The sequence below is a fragment of the Medicago truncatula genome, chromosome 6, assembly GCF_003473485.1.
Source record: "Medicago truncatula cultivar Jemalong A17 chromosome 6, MtrunA17r5.0-ANR, whole genome shotgun sequence".
In the NCBI taxonomy this organism is placed as follows: Eukaryota; Viridiplantae; Streptophyta; class Magnoliopsida; order Fabales; family Fabaceae; genus Medicago; species Medicago truncatula.
In genome coordinates, this window is record NC_053047.1 from 3,076,220 (window position 1) to 3,097,281 (window position 21,062).

A 21,062-nucleotide genomic window follows, 5' to 3' on the forward strand; every position below is an offset into this window, starting at 1 on the left:
ATTTCTCAAATAATAATATTAAGACCGAATAAAATAAATAAATAATATTACAAAAAATCTTCATAACAAAAAAGAATCCCATACCCAAAAAAAATAAATGGACCAACCTATATCACATGTTTCACATCACTATTAACTAGTGCTAAATATTTCAACAAACTTTATTATATATTAATGTAGTATTAAAAAATGTACTACTATATAATAATAGCAATTGAGTGGAATATTGTAGAAAAACAGAGTGTACCTTCAAGTACATAAAATCTTCCTAGAAATGCTTACCATGTTGTCCTTCAAAAGCCGCCACTTTAAGAGTCAAGACAAAATTATAAAAGCAGTGGAAAAGGCACGTCACATATACATATACATGTGTCTTTGTATATCTATATATTTTGGAAAAAGAAAAGAAAAACAGAGGAAGTGCTCTGTTTTCTCTGTTTTTTTGTATGATATAAGAGATATTCACATAAAGCCTACAACTTTGCAGCATCAAAATCTTGGGTTTTGGCTATTATGGCTGATAAAGAAGAAGCCATGCATGCTGTTTTGACAGAAGCTGTTGATTTGGTACTTCCATTTCTTTGTTTTCCATGTTTATTAACCTTTTTTTTACCCTTGATTATAGAATTGTTTGAACTTTGAAGGTTGAAATGTTTGTGTCATAAAAAAAGATATTTTTTTTGTTGTTGATATTTTAGTGTTTTAATGTTATTGTTTCAATTTTGTCTAGTTTTTGTTTGATTATGGCTTTGTCTTTGTATTTTGTTTTTGTTTTTTTGTTAAGATTACTTGAATTTCTTTGCAGGAAAATGTGCCAATTGAGGAAGTGTTTCAAACTTTGAGGTGTGATTCAAATGGACTCACAACAAAGGCTGCTGAGGAGAGATTGGCTATCTTTGGTCACAACAAACTTGAGGAGAAGCAGGTTTTTTTCCTTCAATATTTGTTTTTGTTTTTTGTTTTGTTTTGTTTTCCCTTCAATATTTGAAAGTGTGTCTGGTGTCCGACTCGTTTTGGCACTAACACATGTGATTACATTCAACAATTCCATTTTCTCAAATTACTAGTGTTAGTGTCTTTGTCTGTGTCAGTGTCATGTCCGGTATTTTTGTCAATGCTCATTATGATTCTATAAACTTTGATTGATAAAATTGTCTTTTTGTTTTCACCTTTTTAGTATTTTGTTTTGCTTTATTACTTCTATTGTGGCTTTTGCAGGAAAGCAAGTTTTTGAAGTTTTTGGGATTTATGTGGAATCCTCTTTCATGGGTGATGGAAGCTGCAGCAATCATGGCTATTGCTTTGGCCAATGGAGGAGTACGCTGCAGAACACTCTTACTCATTTCTTTTTGTTGAGAAAATTAATATTCATCATGGTTTTAAATTGTAGTTGCGGCTGCGAATCTTTACATTGCGATGAAATACGGCCAATGCAATTGCGATGTTGTTACTGAAACCTCGAAATGCTTTATATTGCTACCACAATTGTGGTTGTGCAATTTAAAACAATGATTTTGATTTTGAAGTGTGTGCGATGCACATAATAGGACAAAAACTTCAAGAAATAGTTGTAGAAGGTTCTTTTTTGGCATTGTATTAAAATTTCTTGATTATTTTTTATCTTATTCTTTAGAATAAACCACCCGATTGGCAAGACTTCGTTGGTATCATCACACTCCTTATAATCAATTCCACAATAAGTTTCATCGAGGAGAATAATGCTGGTAATGCTGCTGCAGCTCTCATGGCTCGCCTAGCGCCAAAAGCTAAGGTATATTACTCTCTCAGTTTCTTTTTAACTGTCGCTTTTTTAGAAAAGATTTGTTTCTATTTATTCATGGTTTTAAAAATTCAGTACAATATTGATTATTGTTTTGTCAATAATACCCTTATCTATATATGCAGGTCCTTCGAGATGGGAGATGGGTGGAGGAAGATGCTAGCATTCTTGTTCCAGGTGATATAATTAGTGTTAAGCTAGGTGATATTATCCCTGCGGATGCTCGTTTGCTTGAAGGTGATCCATTGAAGATTGATCAGGTGAATCTTGCAGCCTTAGCTATCTTATTTTATATATTTGTTTGTCATCTTCTTTAGTTTGTTGATCGCTAAGTTTCCGATTTTCGGACGGTCTTAGTCTGCACTTACAGGCGAGTCTCTTCCGGTTACAAAAGGACCTGGTGATAGTGTTTATTCAGGCTCTACATGCAAGCAAGGAGAGATAGAAGCTGTTGTTATTGCGACTGGAGTTCATACCTTCTTTGGCAAGGCTGCTCATTTAGTTGACTCCACAAATCAAGTCGGGCATTTTCAGCAGGTAAATTGAGCAAATATTTTGGTTCTGATATGGCAAAAATTGATTTTGTAAAATCGATGCTAGTCAAAAATTGTTTTAAGGTAAAATAATATATGTTCGGATACATTCACGTGAAAGTAAGTTAACAGTAAATTTGAATGTTCAAAATCATGTTTGAAGGTAAAAGCAACAAATCCTCACTTTAATTTAGAATCAATTCTAATCATAATCCCCCTAACATGCCAAAATCAATTTTCAAAATCAATTTTAAGCCTTCAGATCCAAACATATATAGTTTATCAAAATCAAGAAGGAAATGAACAACATACTAGAGTAAACAAAATTAATATGGAGAATTTAAGAACACATGCAGAGATATATGCTTAACATTAGTTGGCTATCAGGTTTTTGAGCTGTAATATATGATCTCAAATCATTAACGAGATTGATTACTGCGTGAAATTGCGTGGTATCTTTACTGCAATAAATCTGGATTCATGTGTACTTATATGAATAATTATATATAATATGTTTCAGATTGATACTTAGCATTACGATGTGTTCCTTAAACAGGTCCTAACTTCAATTGGGAACTTTTGCATATGTTCAATTGCTATTGGAATGATTGTTGAGATCATTGTCATGTATCCAATTCAACACAGGAAATATCGTCCTGGAATCGACAATCTACTTGTGCTTCTCATTGGTGGAATTCCTATTGCCATGCCTACTGTTTTGTCAGTCACAATGGCAATTGGATCACACCGCTTAGCTCAGCAGGTAGACGTTAGTTCTTCTTTAGATGTAGTTGCTTCAAGTTTTCATTTTTCATCAATTAGACGATAATATTGGAGAGCTTATGAAAATAAGCTGAAAAACAGCTTATATCCATATTATAAGTCGTTTTCATAAGCTCTCCCGAGGAGTCTCACAAGTACTTATATCTATAGATAAACTCAAATAAGTCAATGCAAACAGGTCCTCTATCAGTTACACCTTTTGTGATTATTGCAGGGCGCTATAACTAAAAGAATGACAGCAATAGAAGAGATGGCGGGTATGGACGTATTGTGCAGCGACAAAACTGGAACTTTGACTTTGAATAAACTATCTGTTGACAAGAATCTTATTGAGGTTAGTAATAGTAAGTTTTTGTACTGTGGTGGTTTCTGATTATTTTTTCGTAGTCCTACAGAAAGTGTTTTTAATTTTTTATTTTATTTTATAGATTTTTACTAAAGGAGTTGACGCAGATACCGTTGTTCTCATGGCTGCTCGGGCTTCCAGAGTGGAAAACCAAGATGCTATAGATGCTGCTATTGTCGGGATGCTAGGTGATCCAAAAGAGGTATACTTTTATCTCTTTTCATGCTTCCTAATCATCACATAAAACTTGCTATTCAAATTAAATGCTGCTATATTGTTGTGTCGATAGGATATCAGTAATATTATTTTTCTATCTCAAAAAAAGTACCTACTCCAGCCTTCCCTTTCCTCATTTGGTTTGTTGTAAAGCACCACCGACACTTCATATTTAAGGTGTGTCTGTTGTCTGACACGACACATGTGATTGCATTCGAACACTTCTTAAATTATTATTAGTGTCTATGTGTCAGTGCTTGTAATACTCTCATTGTAAATATGTAATAACATATTGGTTAATTACTTTGCTTTATAGATCATTTATTACTTTGAGATTATTTTTCAGAAAAGTGTAATTAGATGTATATCTTGTTTTACAGAATTACTCAGTCCATTATATTCACTTTTCACTTAAAATATATCACTTTAAGCTTGTATTTGTCCAAAAATTAGGCAAGGGCTGGTATTCAGGAGGTTCACTTTCTTCCCTTCAATCCTACTGACAAGCGGACGGCTCTAACTTATATAGACAGCGAAGGTAAAATGCATCGTGTCAGCAAAGGTGCGCCGGAGCAGGTATCTTTCTTATCATCCAAGTAACTGATTGTGTTAGTATTATGACATGACAATGAAAGTGATTCATACATTTCTTTTCTATTAGATTTTGAATCTTGCACATAATAAGTCAGAGATAGAACGTAGAGTTCATGCTGTCATTGATAAATTTGCCGAGCGAGGGTTGCGGTCTCTTGCTGTAGCCTACCAGGTATATGCTCTTGATGAAACTTGCATTGAGCAAATTCAAGTTACATTGAATGTTGTTACTGACTGCATTTATCATTATATCCTATTTCTCAGGAAGTTCCTGATGGAAAGAAAGAAAGCCAAGGAAGGCCTTGGCAATTTACCGGGCTCATGCCTTTATTCGATCCACCTAGACATGATAGTGCAGAGACGATAAGTAGGGCATTAAATCTTGGTGTAAATGTTAAAATGATAACAGGTTTGTGTCCTTTGCATGATATTGGGTATGTTTGGATAAACAACTTATTTAAGCGCTTATAGCATAAGCGTTTATCATATAAATGGTTATGTATAAGCTATCTCTTTTACAAAAGATAAAACAAAGTCAAACTGTTTCCATATAACCTATAAGCTATTTTCATAAGATATCCTGGAGAGCTATGGAAATAAGCTGAAAACAGCTTATAGACATGTCATAAGTTGTGTATATAAGCTCTTTCAAATGGTCTCTCAAGTGATTATGTCTGTAGATAAGCTCAAATTAGTCAATCAAAAGAAGTAAATTATATTAAAAAGGCATAAATTACACCATGATGATTGCACTCCTGAAAATGTTCTATGTTCTTTCATGACATGGAAGAATTTAATGAGTAACGTCTAGAATGACATTGATAAACTAATAAATTAACTGTTGGTTAAGTAACGAAGTTAAGCAAAACTATACCAAAAGAAACATCGGTTGGCAAACTTGAGAGTCTAGGTAAACTTGTGAAACTACGTAGACACCAGTCTAAAACTATACTCGTAATTAGCAACAGAGAGTTGTTTCTTATTTTGTTTGGTATTTCAACTAAAAGGAAGATCATATGTATTTATGAGATAATGTGCAAAAAGAAAAAAGTTTGGTGTTAGTGTAGAGTTGAATTTTTGAACTAATGTCATGACCTAAAGATAGGAAGACTTAAATTATTCAGGTTTTCTAATGTGAATGATAATTTCATGTGCTTAAATTTCTTCTAGGTGATCAACTATCAATAGCGAAAGAAACAGGACGCCGTCTAGGAATGGGAACTAACATGTACCCTTCATCAGCTTTACTAGGCCAGAACAAGGATGAAGGAATTGGCCTCTTACCAGTTGATGATTTGATCGAAAAAGCTGATGGATTTGCCGGTGTTTTTCCTGGTATAATATTTTTCCTTTCTCTGTAAATTCTTAGTATCTCCACACATCAATATAATAGCAGCAACAAACTAGAATCCATATAAAACATTGTGAAAAAACAAGTGAGAATTTTTCTGAGTCTGATCAAGTGATTTGCACTCAACTGATCTTCTAAATAATAAATACAATTTATGTTTACAAGGAGATTAATAGCATAGCAATTTCTATTTATTTTCATATGATAAAATTGTTCAAGTATTTTTTTTCCGCTTGTTACATGATAAGTTTATTTATTCCAGAACACAAATATGAGATCGTGAAACGCTTGCAAGCTAGGAAACACATATGTGGAATGACCGGTGACGGCGTTAATGATGCTCCTGCTCTTAAGAAAGCAGATATTGGAATAGCTGTTGACGATGCAACTGATGCAGCTCGTAGCGCTTCCGACATTGTTCTAACTGAACCAGGTCTCAGTGTTATCATTAGTGCCGTGCTGACAAGTCGAGCTATATTCCAAAGAATGAAGAATTACACAGTAAGCCTAAATTCAGTTGTAACATCAAATGGAATTCTGTTTTGAAGTTTTACTTTTTATTTATTTATTTTGTTTTGCGCAGATTTATGCAGTTTCGATCACAATCCGTATTGTGGTAAGTTTCAAAGTTTTAGCTTGAATATGAGACATTATTCTTAGAGAATTTTCTATCGTTATTGCTGACTTGAGAAATATTTATGTGACAGCTTGGTTTTATGTTACTGGCACTCATATGGCAATTTGATTTTCCACCATTCATGGTGCTGATTATTGCTGTTCTTAATGATGGTCAGTGCCTTATTTTTCTATGCTAAATTTGATTCCTAGTAAAGTCCTAGGAGTAACAACTCAAGTTGGTCCCTGAAATTGTAGACATATATATATCAACTTAGTCCCCCACATTATCAGTATTCCAAAATGTTAATCAAATGTTAATCAAGTTTGTCCATCTATCTGGATCCGTTATCGAATGCATCTTTGATATGATTCATTTAACTTATTATCACCAATATTATCAACTTAATGTCATTAATATAGTCTCTTAAAATACCAGCGTAAAGAAGAGTTGGATTAATGTTTTGCAATTTCATAGATCATTTTGAATATAGAGAATTAGGTTGATACTGTCCGACAATTTCAAAGACCAAATTTGGTATTTACTTAAAGTCATGGATATTTAGGTCACCGTTACAGACTAATTAATGTCAAAAAAACCATATTTCTTACTCTATTTTTTGTCCATAAACTTTTAATGATTTGTTGATTATGTCAGGTACTATTATGACAATATCCAAGGATAGGGTAAAGCCATCTCCATATCCAGATAGCTGGAAGCTGGCAGAGATATTTACCACTGGAATAATTCTTGGTGGTTATTTGGCTATGATGACAGTTATTTTCTTTTGGGCAGCATATAAAACAGATTTTTTCCCTGTAAGAAACTTTTTCATTTTTTTAAATAAATAAAATTAATTGTATCCTCAGTATCATGTTTTTATACTACTAATTAAATGATGATGTGGTAACACATGATTAGATTCATATGTCAAATATTTTTACACCGACGGTGTATAGAAATTAAACTGATTAACTTTTGTTTGACAGTTATATTCATATCTAAAGTGTAAGTCTGTATATTCTATGATGTCTATTTCTTACTTTCAGTTTAATAGTTATACTCATTATGTAATTATCAGAGCACATTTGGGGTCTCAAGTCTTCAGAAAAAGGATAGGGATGACATTAGAAAGCTTGCCTCAGCAATATATCTACAAGTTAGTACTATTAGTCAGGCCCTTATATTTGTAACGCGGTCGCGGAGTTGGTCTTTTGTTGAGCGACCGGGTTTGTTACTTGTAGCAGCTTTTGTTATTGCTCAACTGGTGAGTGCAATCAATACTACTATTTGCATGTGTTCATTGTGACTTGTGTATATAACCATGTAAATGTTTATCAGTATCTTGCGATACAAGAAAAGTTGTATCTCGATTCTATACAAATAGAACTCAATCGATACGAGATATCTATTTTGAGCATGAATCTCATACTAAATATCCACTAGTTATGTTGAATCTCAATTCACTATGATGAATTCCGATCAATTTCAATAAACTAATACATAAACTTAGTGTATTCATTAACTTTTTTTGTCAACTTTGTATAATCAGCTTCTTTTATTCTTTCATTTGATTTGTTTTGAAAGTTATTATGTGATTCCTATATAATATATCAACTCATAATTTAGCTATATCAGTAACCAAAAAATAATTTATCTATATCACTTGTTTTTACTTGAAAATATCACATTTTTATTGGTAAATGTATTCTACGATTCATAATAAGGTTCGATTATGGATTCAGAAAGTGGTTCATATTCATGATATAAATCATGAATATAACAATATTATAATATCTTATTTGGTTTGCAGATAGCTACATTGATTGCAGTTTATGCAAATTGGAGTTTTGCTGCAATTGAAGGGATTGGATGGGGTTGGGCTGGTATTGTTTGGCTTTATAATCTCATCTTTTATATTCCACTTGATTTTATCAAGTTCATAATTCGATACATATTGAGCGGCCGGGCTTGGGATCTTGTTTTTGAACAAAGGGTACGTGTTTTCTTCTCTATCTGTTAAATTAGAGTAAGGGCTTGTTGAATTAGGTTATTTGAGCTTTTTTATTGATATTAAGCACTTGTGAGACTAATTGAGAAAGTTTATGGAAATAGCTTATGACATGTTATAAGTTGTTATAGTAATAGTTTATACATAAGCATTTATAGCATAACGCTCAATTAAGTTGTTTATTCAAACATGGTCCGGTACTTAACTAGTAGAATGAAATCATTTTCAGATTGCCTTTACAAGGAAGAAAGATTTTGGAAAGGAAGAGCGCGAACTTAAATGGGCGCATGCGCAGAGAACACTTCATGGTCTTCACCCGCCAGAGACCAAGATGTTCAGCGAACGCACAAATTATACAGAGCTTAATCAGATGGCTGAAGAAGCTAAAAGACGAGCGGAAATTGCAAGGTATACAAGCATGCTCCCAGAATCTATGTATAAATTGTTTCCAACCAATTTTGCAATCATCATTTTCTAAAACCTTTATATGGCATATGGATAGTCAACTTCATTAAGTGCTTATTTGTTTCTACTACCAAAGAGTGAATAATGGCTTCTAACCTATTTTATCATCTTTGTTGATTTTTGCAGAATTAGAGAGTTGCACACACTCAAGGGCCATGTTGAGTCAGTGGTTAGACTGAAGGGTCTTGACATTGACACAATACAACAAGCATACACTGTATAAAATGTATCTCTATGCTTCTGTTAGTGGTGTGATGAGTATATATAGGGCATAAAATCGCACCGACATTTTAGATTGAAGGCGTGTCTGAGGTGTTTGACACCACCAACATATCTTGTTACAATAACACCGAGTTACTTCCATCTCAAATTATTAATGGTGTCGTCGTGTGTGTAGTGTCTATGTTAATGCTTCATGGGACAACTTATGCTTCACCTTGCAATCTATATGCTTGTTTCTTGCAATTTTGGAGGATTGTGTAATAATAATAATAATAGTAATAATAAGGGTGGTGCTAACTTGTGCCCTTAGGGCACATGTTAAGAAATTTAAAAAAAGAAATATTCTCTTAAACTTTGTGCATTCAATTCATTAAAACATTAAAGATTAAATTTAATGTACGCATTCCAATACATTATTTCTACATTTGACTTCTAAACTTGTGCAGTAAGGGTACAAGTTAACATTTCCCAAAGTAATAAAGTTGATAAAAGACCAACTTTTTTTTTATAATTAAAAGTAGAGTTTAATAGACATGGACACAACATAAAACAAAGCGAAAGAATGTAGAATAATAATATATTTTTGTTGGATGTTTAGTAGCGTAAAATAGTTTTACACAGACAATGATCCTTAATTGTAATTTGTAAATAACATGTCTCAAATTCAAACCGAACACCCCATAAGCCGGACTCAAGGGCTTAATTAAAGTTTTAATATGAGAAGAAACTAGTTCTCATTTTTTGGCATTCACACAATATCCAAACTCTTCAACCCTAACAATGATTCATATTCATTATATTGTGCATTCTTACCAATGCAACAACTATAATGAATGGAACAACCTTTACTACAACAACTCTTGCAACCCTCCCAAATAAAATAAACATAGAAAACTAAACTATTGCCTAAAATCATAATCCCAAAAATGCACAAAGATTCATTGAAACTCATAAAAGTTGAAAACTCACAAGCAAATCCCAACATGATACTACTTAACAAAACCCATATTCCAATTTTAATGTTACGTCCCTTAGAAGAATATTGGTCAGGTAGAGATAATTTGTGATACAAGTTAGTCCAATAATCCAATAAAATGGAACCAAGGTAAACAAAAATGACAAAAATTATCATAGGTATATCATTTTTGTTGTATGCACGGTAGATTGTTGTTCCACAACTTATTGTCAAGTTGAGGGAACATAAAAATGGTAACATACTTTGAACCATTTTGTTGGGATGATGCATATTAGAAAGTAATAGTTGCGATGGATACACATTAATAGCTTCTTTCTGAGTGTTCATCAAATATTTTTGTGTAAACTGGATACCCTCCACGCGTAATTGCATATACTAGTTTCTCGAGTCAGATAGGACCAGATTGTGCGGTTAAATGGAAATGTGGTACGTAATATGTTGGCAAAATGAAATTTGTGAATGATGAAATTGAAGGTAGTATAGAAGAATGGTTGTGAATTTGTGAATAAGATTGTGATGAGAAGATTAAGGTGTTGAGTTTGCTTAAATGTGGTAGTGGACATGAGAAGGGAACACACAAGTTACTTTCTTGGAAATTTGTAAGATGTTTCGTTCTTTTTCTTTTTCATGATGTTGTTGTCCCTAGAAACATCAAAGAAATTGCTATGTTGGAAAACTAAATTTCCTGTGAGAAAAAGACTATGAGTGTTTATATACCATGTGGAATTTCTAAGAAGGTTCATTTTTACTTTAGACTTTGGAAAAGTGAGTGTGTCCTACATGAAATTTAAAAGAAATTAAGTTTTTAACTTTGGATTCTCAAATTCATGGAGAAAAAAAACCGAAGTCATTCAAGATCTTCCTTCCAAACACAAGGATGATTTATTATTATTTATTTTTGAAAGATAGATGATTTATTATTTATTTTTGAAAGAATTTAAAAGTCATTTTAGTCCCTTTCAAAAAACAAAGTCATTTAAAAAATGATTTTGCTCCTTTCCACATCTCCTCACAATAAATGATGAAATAATTATTAGAACAAATATTATGATAAGAAATCGAACTTCAATTCTTCCAAAATCAGTGAGCTATGTTCACGGAGCTTTAAAATAATTATGTTTACGAGACTTTACAATATTATTTTTTATGCCAACTGAGTTACGTAAAATGAAATTTATAGAAAATTGGATTATCATCGGTGAAATAAATGAAATTGAAATATTATTTTTTATTTCTTTTTATCAAGTAGCATAGTGGCTAGAATTTACATTTGAAGTGAATAAATTGAGTGTCCGAGATTTGAACCCGACCTCAGCATATAATAATGCATTGTCTCTCCGCCGACGGAGTTATATTCGGGAACAAATTGGAATATTATTAAAAAAATAAAATTGGAATATTGGATAGAGTTTCTTTTTAAGCAAAAAAATATTGAAAATTGAAAACGTATATCATCAGCCCTTTTCTCTGTCTCTCGACTCTCACTTTCTTCCACCGTCGGCGTCTCCCACAACCGCCGTTCTGGTGAGTTTGTTAATCTTCTGCATTTTATTTTACTATAAGTGCTTATCATATACAAGGCTTATACATTTTAATTGATTCGAACATAACCAGTTTAAATTGTTTATGTATAAGGTGAAAGCTGTTTTCATAAGTTATGAATATTTTCATCATTTCTGAATTATGATGCTATGTTTCTGGTTTGGTTTGATTGTATGTATGAATTGAAATTGAAGCAATAAAGGGAAACTGTCGATGATTGATTAACCACAAAGCGAAAGCTCTTTGATCTTTGAAAACTCTGAAAATATTCGATTGATTTAACTAATTAAGTACACTGTGTTTGATATAAGAGGCTCAAGCTCACTGAACTAACTGTAACTAAATTCATATTCTGTTTGATAAACATAACTTCTGTACAAAAACATGATATGACTAATAATGAATTAATCTGGTTATAATAGTAAATTTGAACTACTTTTGGGTAAAAAAAATAAAATAAAATTGTTATTTATTTGTTTATCTATCAATTTATTTTTAGGACTTGCTTGGAGGTAAAGTTGAGTTTTTTATCCCAATAAAGGGTTGCTGACTGCTGAGTGTGTCATAGGCCACCTCTGTGATCCTCTGTCTTTGACATTCCAAATCTCCGGTCACTCATCGCTGCAGCTCAACCTTGTGTCGTTCAAAAGCTGGTACTCACGGTGGTTCTCATCCCTTACTAGCGATCCTTCTACTTCACCATATTCACCCAGTTTGAAAGTCTCACCAAACCAGTTCTGCTTGATTGATTGATTGCTGGATCCATGGGGAAGAAAGGTAACACAAAAAATCTCCCAAAATCAGAATCTGGCTTTCGAAATCCAATTACTTTAAGAGAAGAAGCAACCGGAAAAATAAAAACAAAGCCAATCACTAACACAAAGTCACATTTGAGAATTGAACACTTGAAAAAGCTTGCAGTATGGGCCACCACTGACCCTCACATACTGTCTTTGGCTGCCTTCTATGGTCACCATTTGGCCACCATTTCAGAGGCCGCTGGAGTACCTCCTGATCCTTCTTTAATCACTTGTCAAAGGTTTGTGTTTATTCTTTAATGTTTTTCTTTTTTGCTTTCTCTATGCTTAGTTAATTATACCCATCTGTATTGCAATGCATTGTTAAGTTTTAGTGGTCACTTTATTGCACTGACACGAACACCGTACACGACACGGACACGTTGATATTGATAATATATTTATTAGTGAAAGTAATTGAAACCAGATGTATCGTTGTTGTGTTGGACAGTGGACACACATGCCTCTACTCTAAAGTATCAGTGAAATATACTTGTTTAACTTATTTACCATATATTTTGAAGTGTTAATAGAATCCTTTGTTAACAGTGTAAGTTGATAGAATCAAATTGTGTGTATGTGATAGCTCCATCGTTATCTGGATCATACAATATATGCGAGTTGTGTGATTAGAAGCAAAATTGAACCCAATTAATATGAATTTTCGATACCTGTATTGTTGAATCATTGGTTAAGAGTGTAATTTGATAGAATCAAAGAGCATATATGTGATAGTTCCATAGTTATCTGTTGTATTTCATTTTAAAAAAAAAAAGAAATTAACCTTATTGATATGACTCTATGTGGTGTCTATTTTAGACACGAATCATGAATTCCGATTCATTCTGATGAATCTCAGCTTGCCCATGATCTTTGTGTATCCAATCACGAGTGCAACTTCACTCCATTTAGCTATCCTCCATTTACCCCTTTTCAGTTTATAGATGTGCGACATGTGTCAAAAATAAAACCAAGGGTTAGGATCAAAAGGTTACGAAAAGTATTTGTTTAATGAAAAAAAACACAGTTTCCTCTTTTCTGTAGCTCACGCCTCTTCTTCTCTCATTATCATCATCATCACCGCCAACCCCTCTCCCTCCATCCACCGGCATCGTTCTACCCTTTTGTTCCACACAACTGATCATCAGACTCGCTGTCACAACATTCACTGTCTGCCGCTGCTTCGTCCTTGCAAATCGTCGTCACTGTTATTTGTCTCAAGGTATTATTGCCAATGAAAATTCAGTTGAAATCTTCAAATCATTAAGAAATAGAAATCTTAAAATCAAAATCAATCGGTACGGCCAGGCCAATGGTGAAATTCAATGGCATCAACTAACAATACAAAACTTAGCGAAATTTATTTCTCTAATTTTAAAACAAATGGCCCGATTTAGTTAAAATACTATAAGATCTGAATTGCAGTCATGAAACCAATCACAAAAAGTGCAGTCATCAATATCCGAAATTGATGCGGAGCATGATGGAGATTGCCGCTGATATATATATCACTTTTTTTTTTTTTTAGGTGAGCGCATATCACTTGTTTTTTACTTAAAAATGCATACTTTTTATTGATTATGATGCTATGATTCATAATATGATTTGACTCACAATATGGAAAATTGGTCTTTTTTTTTTTTGAAGACAGGAAAATTGGTCTTTTGATTCATAATTTGAATCTCGATTTCATAACCATGGACAACTCCAACAGCTTAAAAATGTTTTAGTATTATTATTAGTAATATTTGTTGATTTGTTCGAACATTTTATCAAATTCTCTTCATAGGTTCTCTTTTAGCATTTGATACTTGGAAATTTTATGGTTCATGAAATGTGTTTATCATTCTTTGATTTTTCTGCAGGTGCGAAACTGTTCTTCATCCCGGTTTTAATTCAACTGTACGAATTGAGAAGAATAGATCAAAGGTCAGACATAGGCACAAGAAGTTTGGCAGCATCGCCCAAAACAATGTCGTGTACAAGTGTCATTTTTGTTCGCATCAGAATCTCAAGAGAGGTACCGCTAAGGGACATTTAAAAAAAATATGCCCGGCAAAAGACAAATCATCCTTAGAATCAACACCTGCTACAAAACCGTTCAGGCATGAATCGCCAAAATTAGAGAAACACGTCGTAAACAAAGATGAAACCGGTGAAAAAGATGTATCTGCTTCAAAAGCTGTAGTTAAGGAGGTCGCCAGTTTGAATGGCTCGGAAACTCCACCAAATAAAAGTACACCACCCTTGTTAGAAGGAAAGAAGCGAAGGAGAAATAGTTCCACTTCGAAGAACGCAATTGAAACTCCAAGCATGTCTGCAAGAGTAGAAGTAGCAAAAACTAGTACATCAAGCAAAAGACGAAAAAAATCTTGGACTAGTTTAAAAGAAATTGCTCAGAGCAAAGAGCGTGATAACAGTCGAATTGCTAGTTTGGCAATCCCATTCTTTTTATAACTAGGAAGATTTCTGTATAGATAATTTCTCTTTAGATTGAGCTATAAGTTTTTGTTTTCTCTGCCAATTTCATTTTCAAGCAATTGTGTTGTTTTCGATATGTTTGACACTCTATTGTAGGAAAACAGTAATTGATTTAAACCTTGACTGCATATTGGCTTCAAAAGTAAGTTTTCTTTTTGTAGTGAGAATTTTGTTTTACTGAAAACATATTTTGGTTCTATCTCGTTATGCACTTTGTTGATGTGTTCCTTATAACTCAAGTTAAGAACTTCTCTGCATTTGTGTATATTCAATCGAAAAGCTGTTTGTTGTTGCATTGGAGTGATCAGTTATGTTATGTGCAATGAGTTTGTTAATGTATTTTATAATCTCATGTTGGTTGGTTTGAAAAGACTGATTGATATGTATGTGCATGTCTGAATACACGACGAGTTTGACAAAATCATGATGACACCGTGATTTTGTTAAAGCTCAAAAGTGAAATTTTGTCGAAATCGGTGATTCCGACATACAAATCACTAATCCAAACATGTACAACACCGTCTTGATTCTTGGCAGCCATGGTTCTAGGCATAACTCGTAAAATTCAACCTTTTTTGTTACAACTATAGAACTAGCCTATTGATGCATATAAATTCTTAATTAAAAAAATATTTTATCCAATAAAATATAAATAAATTTTTGTATATCCTAAAAAAACACATTGGTTTCAATGACATTTATGGCCATATAATGACTTTAGCCAACCTTTTAAAGGCATCCTTTGATGAAGGGCAACATTAGAATGATTGATTCCAATGTCTCTTCCTTTGTGGATTGGATTACATAACATTCAAAAAGGTTACCTACTAATGAGTTCTAATGTCAATATATGAAACTGTTTTCACCTAATAATTTTGAATCCTTGTTTATAATTAAGAACTTGTTGCGTGCTCTTTTTTATGTTTTGATTTAATACATATCTTATGTCCTCCGTTCCAATTTAACCGAGATAGTTTAGTTTTTTACACAGATTAAAAAAAGTGTATAAATGAAAGAGAGAGAAAAATAGTTTTGAGTGTCTTTAACAAGTATTGATGTATTTTTCTTTATCATAAATGTAAAGTAGAATATATTGAATGAGGATTGGTGAAAGTAGTATTAATTAGAGTTATAATTGGAAAAAAGTAATTAATGTTGTATTGAAAATTGAAATGGATCAAGATTCTTGGGACAATATTTTTTACAAATGGTTCAGTTATTACGGAACGGAGGGAGTAGTTTTTATACTATCATTATCTACAAAATTGTGTTTTAGAAAAATGTTTAATTTTTCCCATCAATACTCCCTTCTTTCTTTTTTACTTCTCTTTTTTAATACAAGCAACAAATAAATAGGGATAAAATTTTCTTGCAAGTGAGACAAATAAAAAGAACAAAAGAAAGTATAATAGGATAAATAGAAATATCATAAACATTTATTAAATTAAATAAATTAATATGTAATATATTTTCATCTACATAGCAGTATTAGCCGGATGTAATCATTAACTAATCTGCTTAATTTATTGATTGGTTTCTTAATCATGAACAGTTTTTCCACATGGAAACAAGAACATTGTTAGTGGAATAATTCAAAGAGCAAAATCAAAGCCTTATATTATGAGTTCCAATTAACTAAGTGGCATCACTGTTTCCAAAGACCAAAAATATTATTCTGAATTTGAATCCAACTTTATAAATATAATAATATTTAATTATTTAAAAGAGTTTTGTTATTTATTATCATTATATCTGACTTGATGAATTAATCCATACAGTTGTGCACATTTGATATTTAATTGACACCAAATAAGTGGTAATACCGTTTTCAAAGACCAAAAGATTTATATTTTTATTTTGAAAATGTAGCAATGTCAAATTTGTTAAAAGAGCATTTATTTTTTTTATTCATTGTCGTACTCGGCTCGAGCTATTAACTTTTGTAGTTGTGCGTAGAGGATATTCGGTGCACGCGAAGTGACACTACTATTTCCAAAGACAAAAAAAATGATATTTTTGTCCTTTTCTCTCTCTTGCCCATGCTGCCCAACTGCCCACTTTTTCATATTTCAAGCCTGCCCAAACTGCCCGTATAAAGAAAAACAACTTTCCCTCTGTTACAAGCACCCTCTCCCGCTTTCTCTCTCTCCTCAAAATTCCACTTTGCTTTGTAGTTTGGTCTCATTTCACAAATGGGTTTGGTTTTGTTTGGTTTCTTTTAGATTTTGTTTTAGATTGTGTTACATGATCCTTAATAATACCATGTTTCAATACTATGTTATTGTCCTTGTTTTTTTGTATAGTCAATGATGATGTTTTTTTTTTTTTGAGACATGAATTGAATTATTGTTTTTAATTGAAGTTTGAGACTTTATGGTATGAAAAATTGTTTATAAGAATTTTTAGAAGATGGGGTTTGGGAATAAGAATGTAATTAAAGCAGGAAGTTTGGAAGTTGACAAGTCAAAGGTTGATGTTGTAAAGAAAGAGAGAAGATGTTGGTTTAGATTCAGTTGTGTTGGATGCTGTATACCTTCAAGATCAAAATTGGATAGGTCAATTTGTTGCAATGGCAATACTAGTACACAAAATGGTAATTTTGTTTTTTAGATTCAGAAATTATGTTCCATTTGACATCAATTAATTAAGATGTATAGTTTTGTTCATAAGATTCATTAGTAAGTGCATGTTTAGATTTATTGAAATCATTTTGGAGAATCCGAGTTCGAAGAATTTCTAGCCGAACCTAACTACGCCTCTTGGCTAAATTCTAGAGTGCGATCCACTTTCCCTGAGAATTGGATAATTAAGACAAAAATTATATATGTTTTTGTTCATACGATTCCTTGTTAAGTGGATGTTTGGATTTGAGATGAGTTTTGCGGAATCACAGTGTGTCACTGTGATTTTTTCAAAAATTACACTTTTGAGCTTCAGCAAAATCACAGTGCTACCCTGATTTTATTAAACTCGTCGTCAGCCCCACACAAACTAAATCATATAAGAAAGTGTAAAAGTTGTTTGGCCAAGATTTTATATTTCTGAGTTGTCTTTGACAAAAAATTTATGCTTAGGCTGGCTATAATCTGGACATGACCCTAATCTGTTTGGATTGGTTTTATTGAGCTTATTTCTACCGACATAAAAACATGCGAGACTATTTAGAAGAGCTTAGCTTATGACATGTCCATCGGCTGTTTTCAGCTTATTTCCTTAAGCTCTCCAGGATAGCTTAAGAAAACAGTTTATAGCTTATATGAGATCAGTTTGTCATTATTATCTCTCTTGTTGTAGAAATAGTTTATACCTAAGTACCTGTATATGTTAAGTGTTTAAGCTATTAACACGTAATTAAACTATTTATCCAAACGGAGCCTTATTATACAGGTAAATTGATCTTGTAATGAAGTTGCGTAAAATCAAGCATGCTATTGTCAAATAATGTAATAGTGGTCGTTTTCCTACTTGTTTTTAGGCGATAATACCAAGTCAGTAATAATTCAATCAGAAGAAAACAAATCTACATCTGAAACAAACACAAAGGAATCAATTGGTCTTGTAGATTCCTCTACAACAACTAGCAATGGGGAGAGTATCTCCTCCACTTCGAAATTCAGCGAGGAGTTGAAGGTTGCTTCTTGTTTAAGAAAATTCACATTCAATGGACTTAAGGTAGCAACTAGGAATTTCAGACCAGAAAGTCTTCTAGGTGAAGGAGGTTTTGGTTGTGTCTTCAAAGGTTGGATTGAAGAGAATGGAACTGCGCCTGTGAAACCGGGTACCGGACTTACGGTTGCGGTTAAGATCCTTAATCACAATGGACATCAAGGTCACAAAGAATGGCTTGTATGAAACTTATATATCCTCATCAAAATTTCCTTTCGAATGATTTTGTTTTTTGCAATTCTAATTGTTTTTCTTTACTACTTTTTCAGGCTGAATTAAACTATCTGGGCGATCTTGTTCATCCTAATCTTGTTAAATTGATAGGCTTCTGTATTGAAGATGATCAAAGATTATTGGTTTATGAGTTTATGCCGCGAGGAAGTTTGGAGAATCACCTCTTCAGAAGTACGCTACTAACCTTTTTATTTCTATTTTATGTCTTCACTGCTACTTATTTATCGGTGTGTAATACCTTATAACTCCATCATGTCTTTGCACCTGATAAATATATTCTCGAGTTGAAATTTGGCTGATTTTTGTTCCTGATATCTTATGCAAATAGCGTATAGCTTATGTGAAAACAGTTCGAATTTATTTCATCTTTTGTTATAGAAATAGGTTACACATAAGCACTTATATGATAAGTGTTTCATTAAACCGTTTATCCAAGCAGTCTGTTAATGCAGAAATGGATTCCTTACTAATTGTTAGAGTCCAAAAATATAGTAAAATGTTCGTCTTCCAATGTTGCATTTGGTTTATTATCTTAAAAAAAATTCATGCATAATTGATTAATTATTTGTCAAGTAACAACCATGTTCCATGTTGAAGGACCCTTGCCTCTACCATGGTCTATCAGAATGAAAATTGCACTCGGTGCTGCAAAAGGTCTCGCTTTTCTCCATGAAGGAGCTCAGAGACCTGTGATATATCGTGATTTTAAGACATCTAATATTCTATTAGATGCGGTATGTAAGTGAAATAAATAAGCAATAAAATTTTAATTATTTCTTATTCATCATCCAACACAAAAACTCAGAGCTACAAAATTGTTTCTAGGAATATAATTCGAAGCTTTCTGATTTTGGACTTGCGAAAGATGCTCCTGAGGGTGAAAAAACACATGTATCAACAAGAGTTATGGGAACATATGGTTATGCTGCTCCGGAATATGTGATGACTGGTAAGTTCAAGTCTTCCTCATTCTTTTAAGTTTCTGTATTTCTTGGAATTTGCTCATTGAATTTTAAACTAAAGTCTTGCTTTGTCTAAGCTCAGTAAGCTGTCTCATCATGCTTTTATTCATGTATAAAATTTGAACTAATAAATGCAATTTTTGTCAATTGCTTAATACTTTTTATTTTCTTTCACCTATTAGATTGTTTAATGTTAATTACACTCAGAACCTTGTTGAAATAGTTGGAAGAAATTAAACATGATTCTATATGCTTATACTTTTGATATTAACTTGAAACTACTAATTCTGTTTAGGTCATCTGTCATCAAAAAGTGATGTCTACAGCTTCGGAGTTGTGCTGCTTGAAATGCTCACCGGTCGACGATCCATTGATAAGAAAAGACCAAATGGAGAGCACAATCTGGTGGAATGGGCAAGACCTGTACTTGGAGACAGGAGGTTGTTCTATCGAATCATCGATCCCCGCCTCGAAGGTCACTTTTCGGTTAAAGGAGCACAGAAAGCAGCACAACTAGCTGCTCAGTGCCTTAGTCGCGATCCAAAATCTAGACCTTTGATGAGTGAAATTGTCCATGCTTTAAAGCCTTTGCCAAACCTTAAGGATATGGCCATATCATCTCATCAATTCAAGATTGCACGCGTTGATCGTACCATGTCCATGCCTAATTCTAAAAACGGTATTAGAACTGATTTAGCATCTTTACCAAAGGGTCAGCCGAAAAGGACCATGTCGAGTTCAAATTATGGACATGGTTCTCCTTATCCTCGTCATGGCAAGTCTCCGAAACCTATTGTGTAAGAATGACTCTTTAGTAACTTTACTTCGCTATCCTCGTCATTTCAACATCAACTGTTTCTTTTTATCTTGAGAGTTTCTCAGAAACCTGATGGACTCATTAAAGACAAAAGCTTGTTCACTGTTTAATCTCAAATTGGACAAGGCCACAAGATAATTCGATATTATAATATGTAGCACCGCCGACACTTCATATCAATTGTGTCAGACACCTCCACATGTAGTTAGTTACATTCAGTTTCTTTCATTTTCTTAAATTGTTATTGACGTCTTCGTGTCAGTGTCGTGTCTGGTATCTTTGTCGGTGTTTCATAGGTATTATATAGTAGGGACTAGATTGACAGAATGGGAAGAACTAACTGTCATACATATGGAGAAATGTTATTCACTGAACTCATTACTTTTCCACCTTATAATTCTTCCTTTCATAATGTATTTTTGTAAAGAAGAAAAAGGTGGTGTTAATTCATGTAAGTGATAGACTTTTATATGATGATTCAACAATATATACATTTCAGTAAATGTATGTACTTATTAATGTAACTAGAGAGCTATACTTGTTTGAGAAACATGGTAGAGTTTGAAACAACTTATGAAGTGTAGGTTATTTTCTTTTCTTGAGGCTTTTGAAGTGGTTTGTTTGGATCGACTTATTTAAGTTTATATGTTGACATAATTACTTGTGAGAT

General features: G+C 32.9%; 3 protein-coding genes across 5 annotated transcripts; all 3 read left to right on the top strand.

Annotated features, from left to right (window-relative positions):
• The first annotated feature begins 351 nt into the window (after positions 1-351).
• Positions 352-9,160, top strand: LOC25495267 (ATPase 11, plasma membrane-type). Of its 3 annotated transcripts, XM_013595471.2 has the most exons (21): positions 361-567; positions 806-925; positions 1,219-1,317; positions 1,634-1,771; positions 1,906-2,040; positions 2,138-2,317; positions 2,870-3,076; positions 3,311-3,430; positions 3,525-3,644; positions 4,112-4,234; positions 4,320-4,424; positions 4,517-4,661; positions 5,423-5,587; positions 5,866-6,104; positions 6,187-6,219; positions 6,311-6,392; positions 6,877-7,037; positions 7,301-7,486; positions 8,033-8,215; positions 8,460-8,638; positions 8,822-9,160. In XM_013595471.2, exons 1-21 carry the CDS (start codon positions 514-516, stop codon positions 8,916-8,918), a joined length of 2,871 nt encoding a protein of 956 aa, XP_013450925.1. In that variant the 5' UTR covers positions 361-513; the 3' UTR covers positions 8,919-9,160. The 3 variants fall into 3 exon arrangements, 2 of the variants coding, with proteins under 2 accessions (XP_039691108.1, XP_013450925.1); XR_005646678.1 differs by lacking the exon at positions 8,822-9,160 and having other exon boundaries at positions 352-567; positions 8,033-8,315; positions 8,416-8,548; XM_039835174.1 differs by lacking the exon at positions 8,822-9,160 and having other exon boundaries at positions 352-567; positions 8,033-8,248; positions 8,460-8,602.
• A 2,158-nt stretch (positions 9,161-11,318) lies between these two features.
• LOC25495268 (uncharacterized) lies at positions 11,319-14,880 on the top strand. Its single transcript, XM_013595472.3, has 3 exons — positions 11,319-11,417; positions 11,935-12,474; positions 14,098-14,880. Exons 2-3 carry the CDS (start codon positions 12,200-12,202, stop codon positions 14,687-14,689), a joined length of 867 nt encoding a protein of 288 aa, XP_013450926.1. The 5' UTR covers positions 11,319-11,417; positions 11,935-12,199; the 3' UTR covers positions 14,690-14,880.
• Positions 14,881-16,830: 1,950 nt separating this feature from the next.
• On the top strand, positions 16,831-20,990 carry LOC25495269 (probable serine/threonine-protein kinase PIX7). The gene is made up of 6 exons (XM_013595473.3): positions 16,831-17,306; positions 18,189-18,559; positions 18,649-18,784; positions 19,211-19,347; positions 19,439-19,562; positions 19,871-20,990. Exons 1-6 carry the CDS (start codon positions 17,123-17,125, stop codon positions 20,374-20,376), a joined length of 1,458 nt encoding a protein of 485 aa, XP_013450927.1. The 5' UTR covers positions 16,831-17,122; the 3' UTR covers positions 20,377-20,990.
• The last annotated feature ends 72 nt before the right edge of the window (positions 20,991-21,062 follow it).

Excerpts from the sequence above, each read along its gene's own strand:
- LOC25495268 (XM_013595472.3), top strand. The coding sequence starts at position 12,200 with ATGGGGAAGAAAGGTAACACAAAAAATCTCCCAAAATCAGAATCTGGC. Across the intron at positions 12,475-14,097 it reads TCTTTAATCACTTGTCAAAG|GTGCGAAACTGTTCTTCATC; the intron begins GTTTGTGTTTAT and ends ATTTTTCTGCAG.
- LOC25495267 (XM_013595471.2), top strand. The coding sequence starts at position 514 with ATGGCTGATAAAGAAGAAGCCATGCATGCTGTTTTGACAGAAGCTGTT. Across the intron at positions 926-1,218 it reads ACAAACTTGAGGAGAAGCAG|GAAAGCAAGTTTTTGAAGTT; the intron begins GTTTTTTTCCTT and ends TGGCTTTTGCAG. Across the intron at positions 7,038-7,300 it reads ATAAAACAGATTTTTTCCCT|AGCACATTTGGGGTCTCAAG; the intron begins GTAAGAAACTTT and ends TGTAATTATCAG.
- LOC25495269 (XM_013595473.3), top strand. The coding sequence starts at position 17,123 with ATGGGGTTTGGGAATAAGAATGTAATTAAAGCAGGAAGTTTGGAAGTT. Across the intron at positions 17,307-18,188 it reads CAATACTAGTACACAAAATG|GCGATAATACCAAGTCAGTA; the intron begins GTAATTTTGTTT and ends ACTTGTTTTTAG. Across the intron at positions 19,563-19,870 it reads TCCGGAATATGTGATGACTG|GTCATCTGTCATCAAAAAGT; the intron begins GTAAGTTCAAGT and ends AATTCTGTTTAG.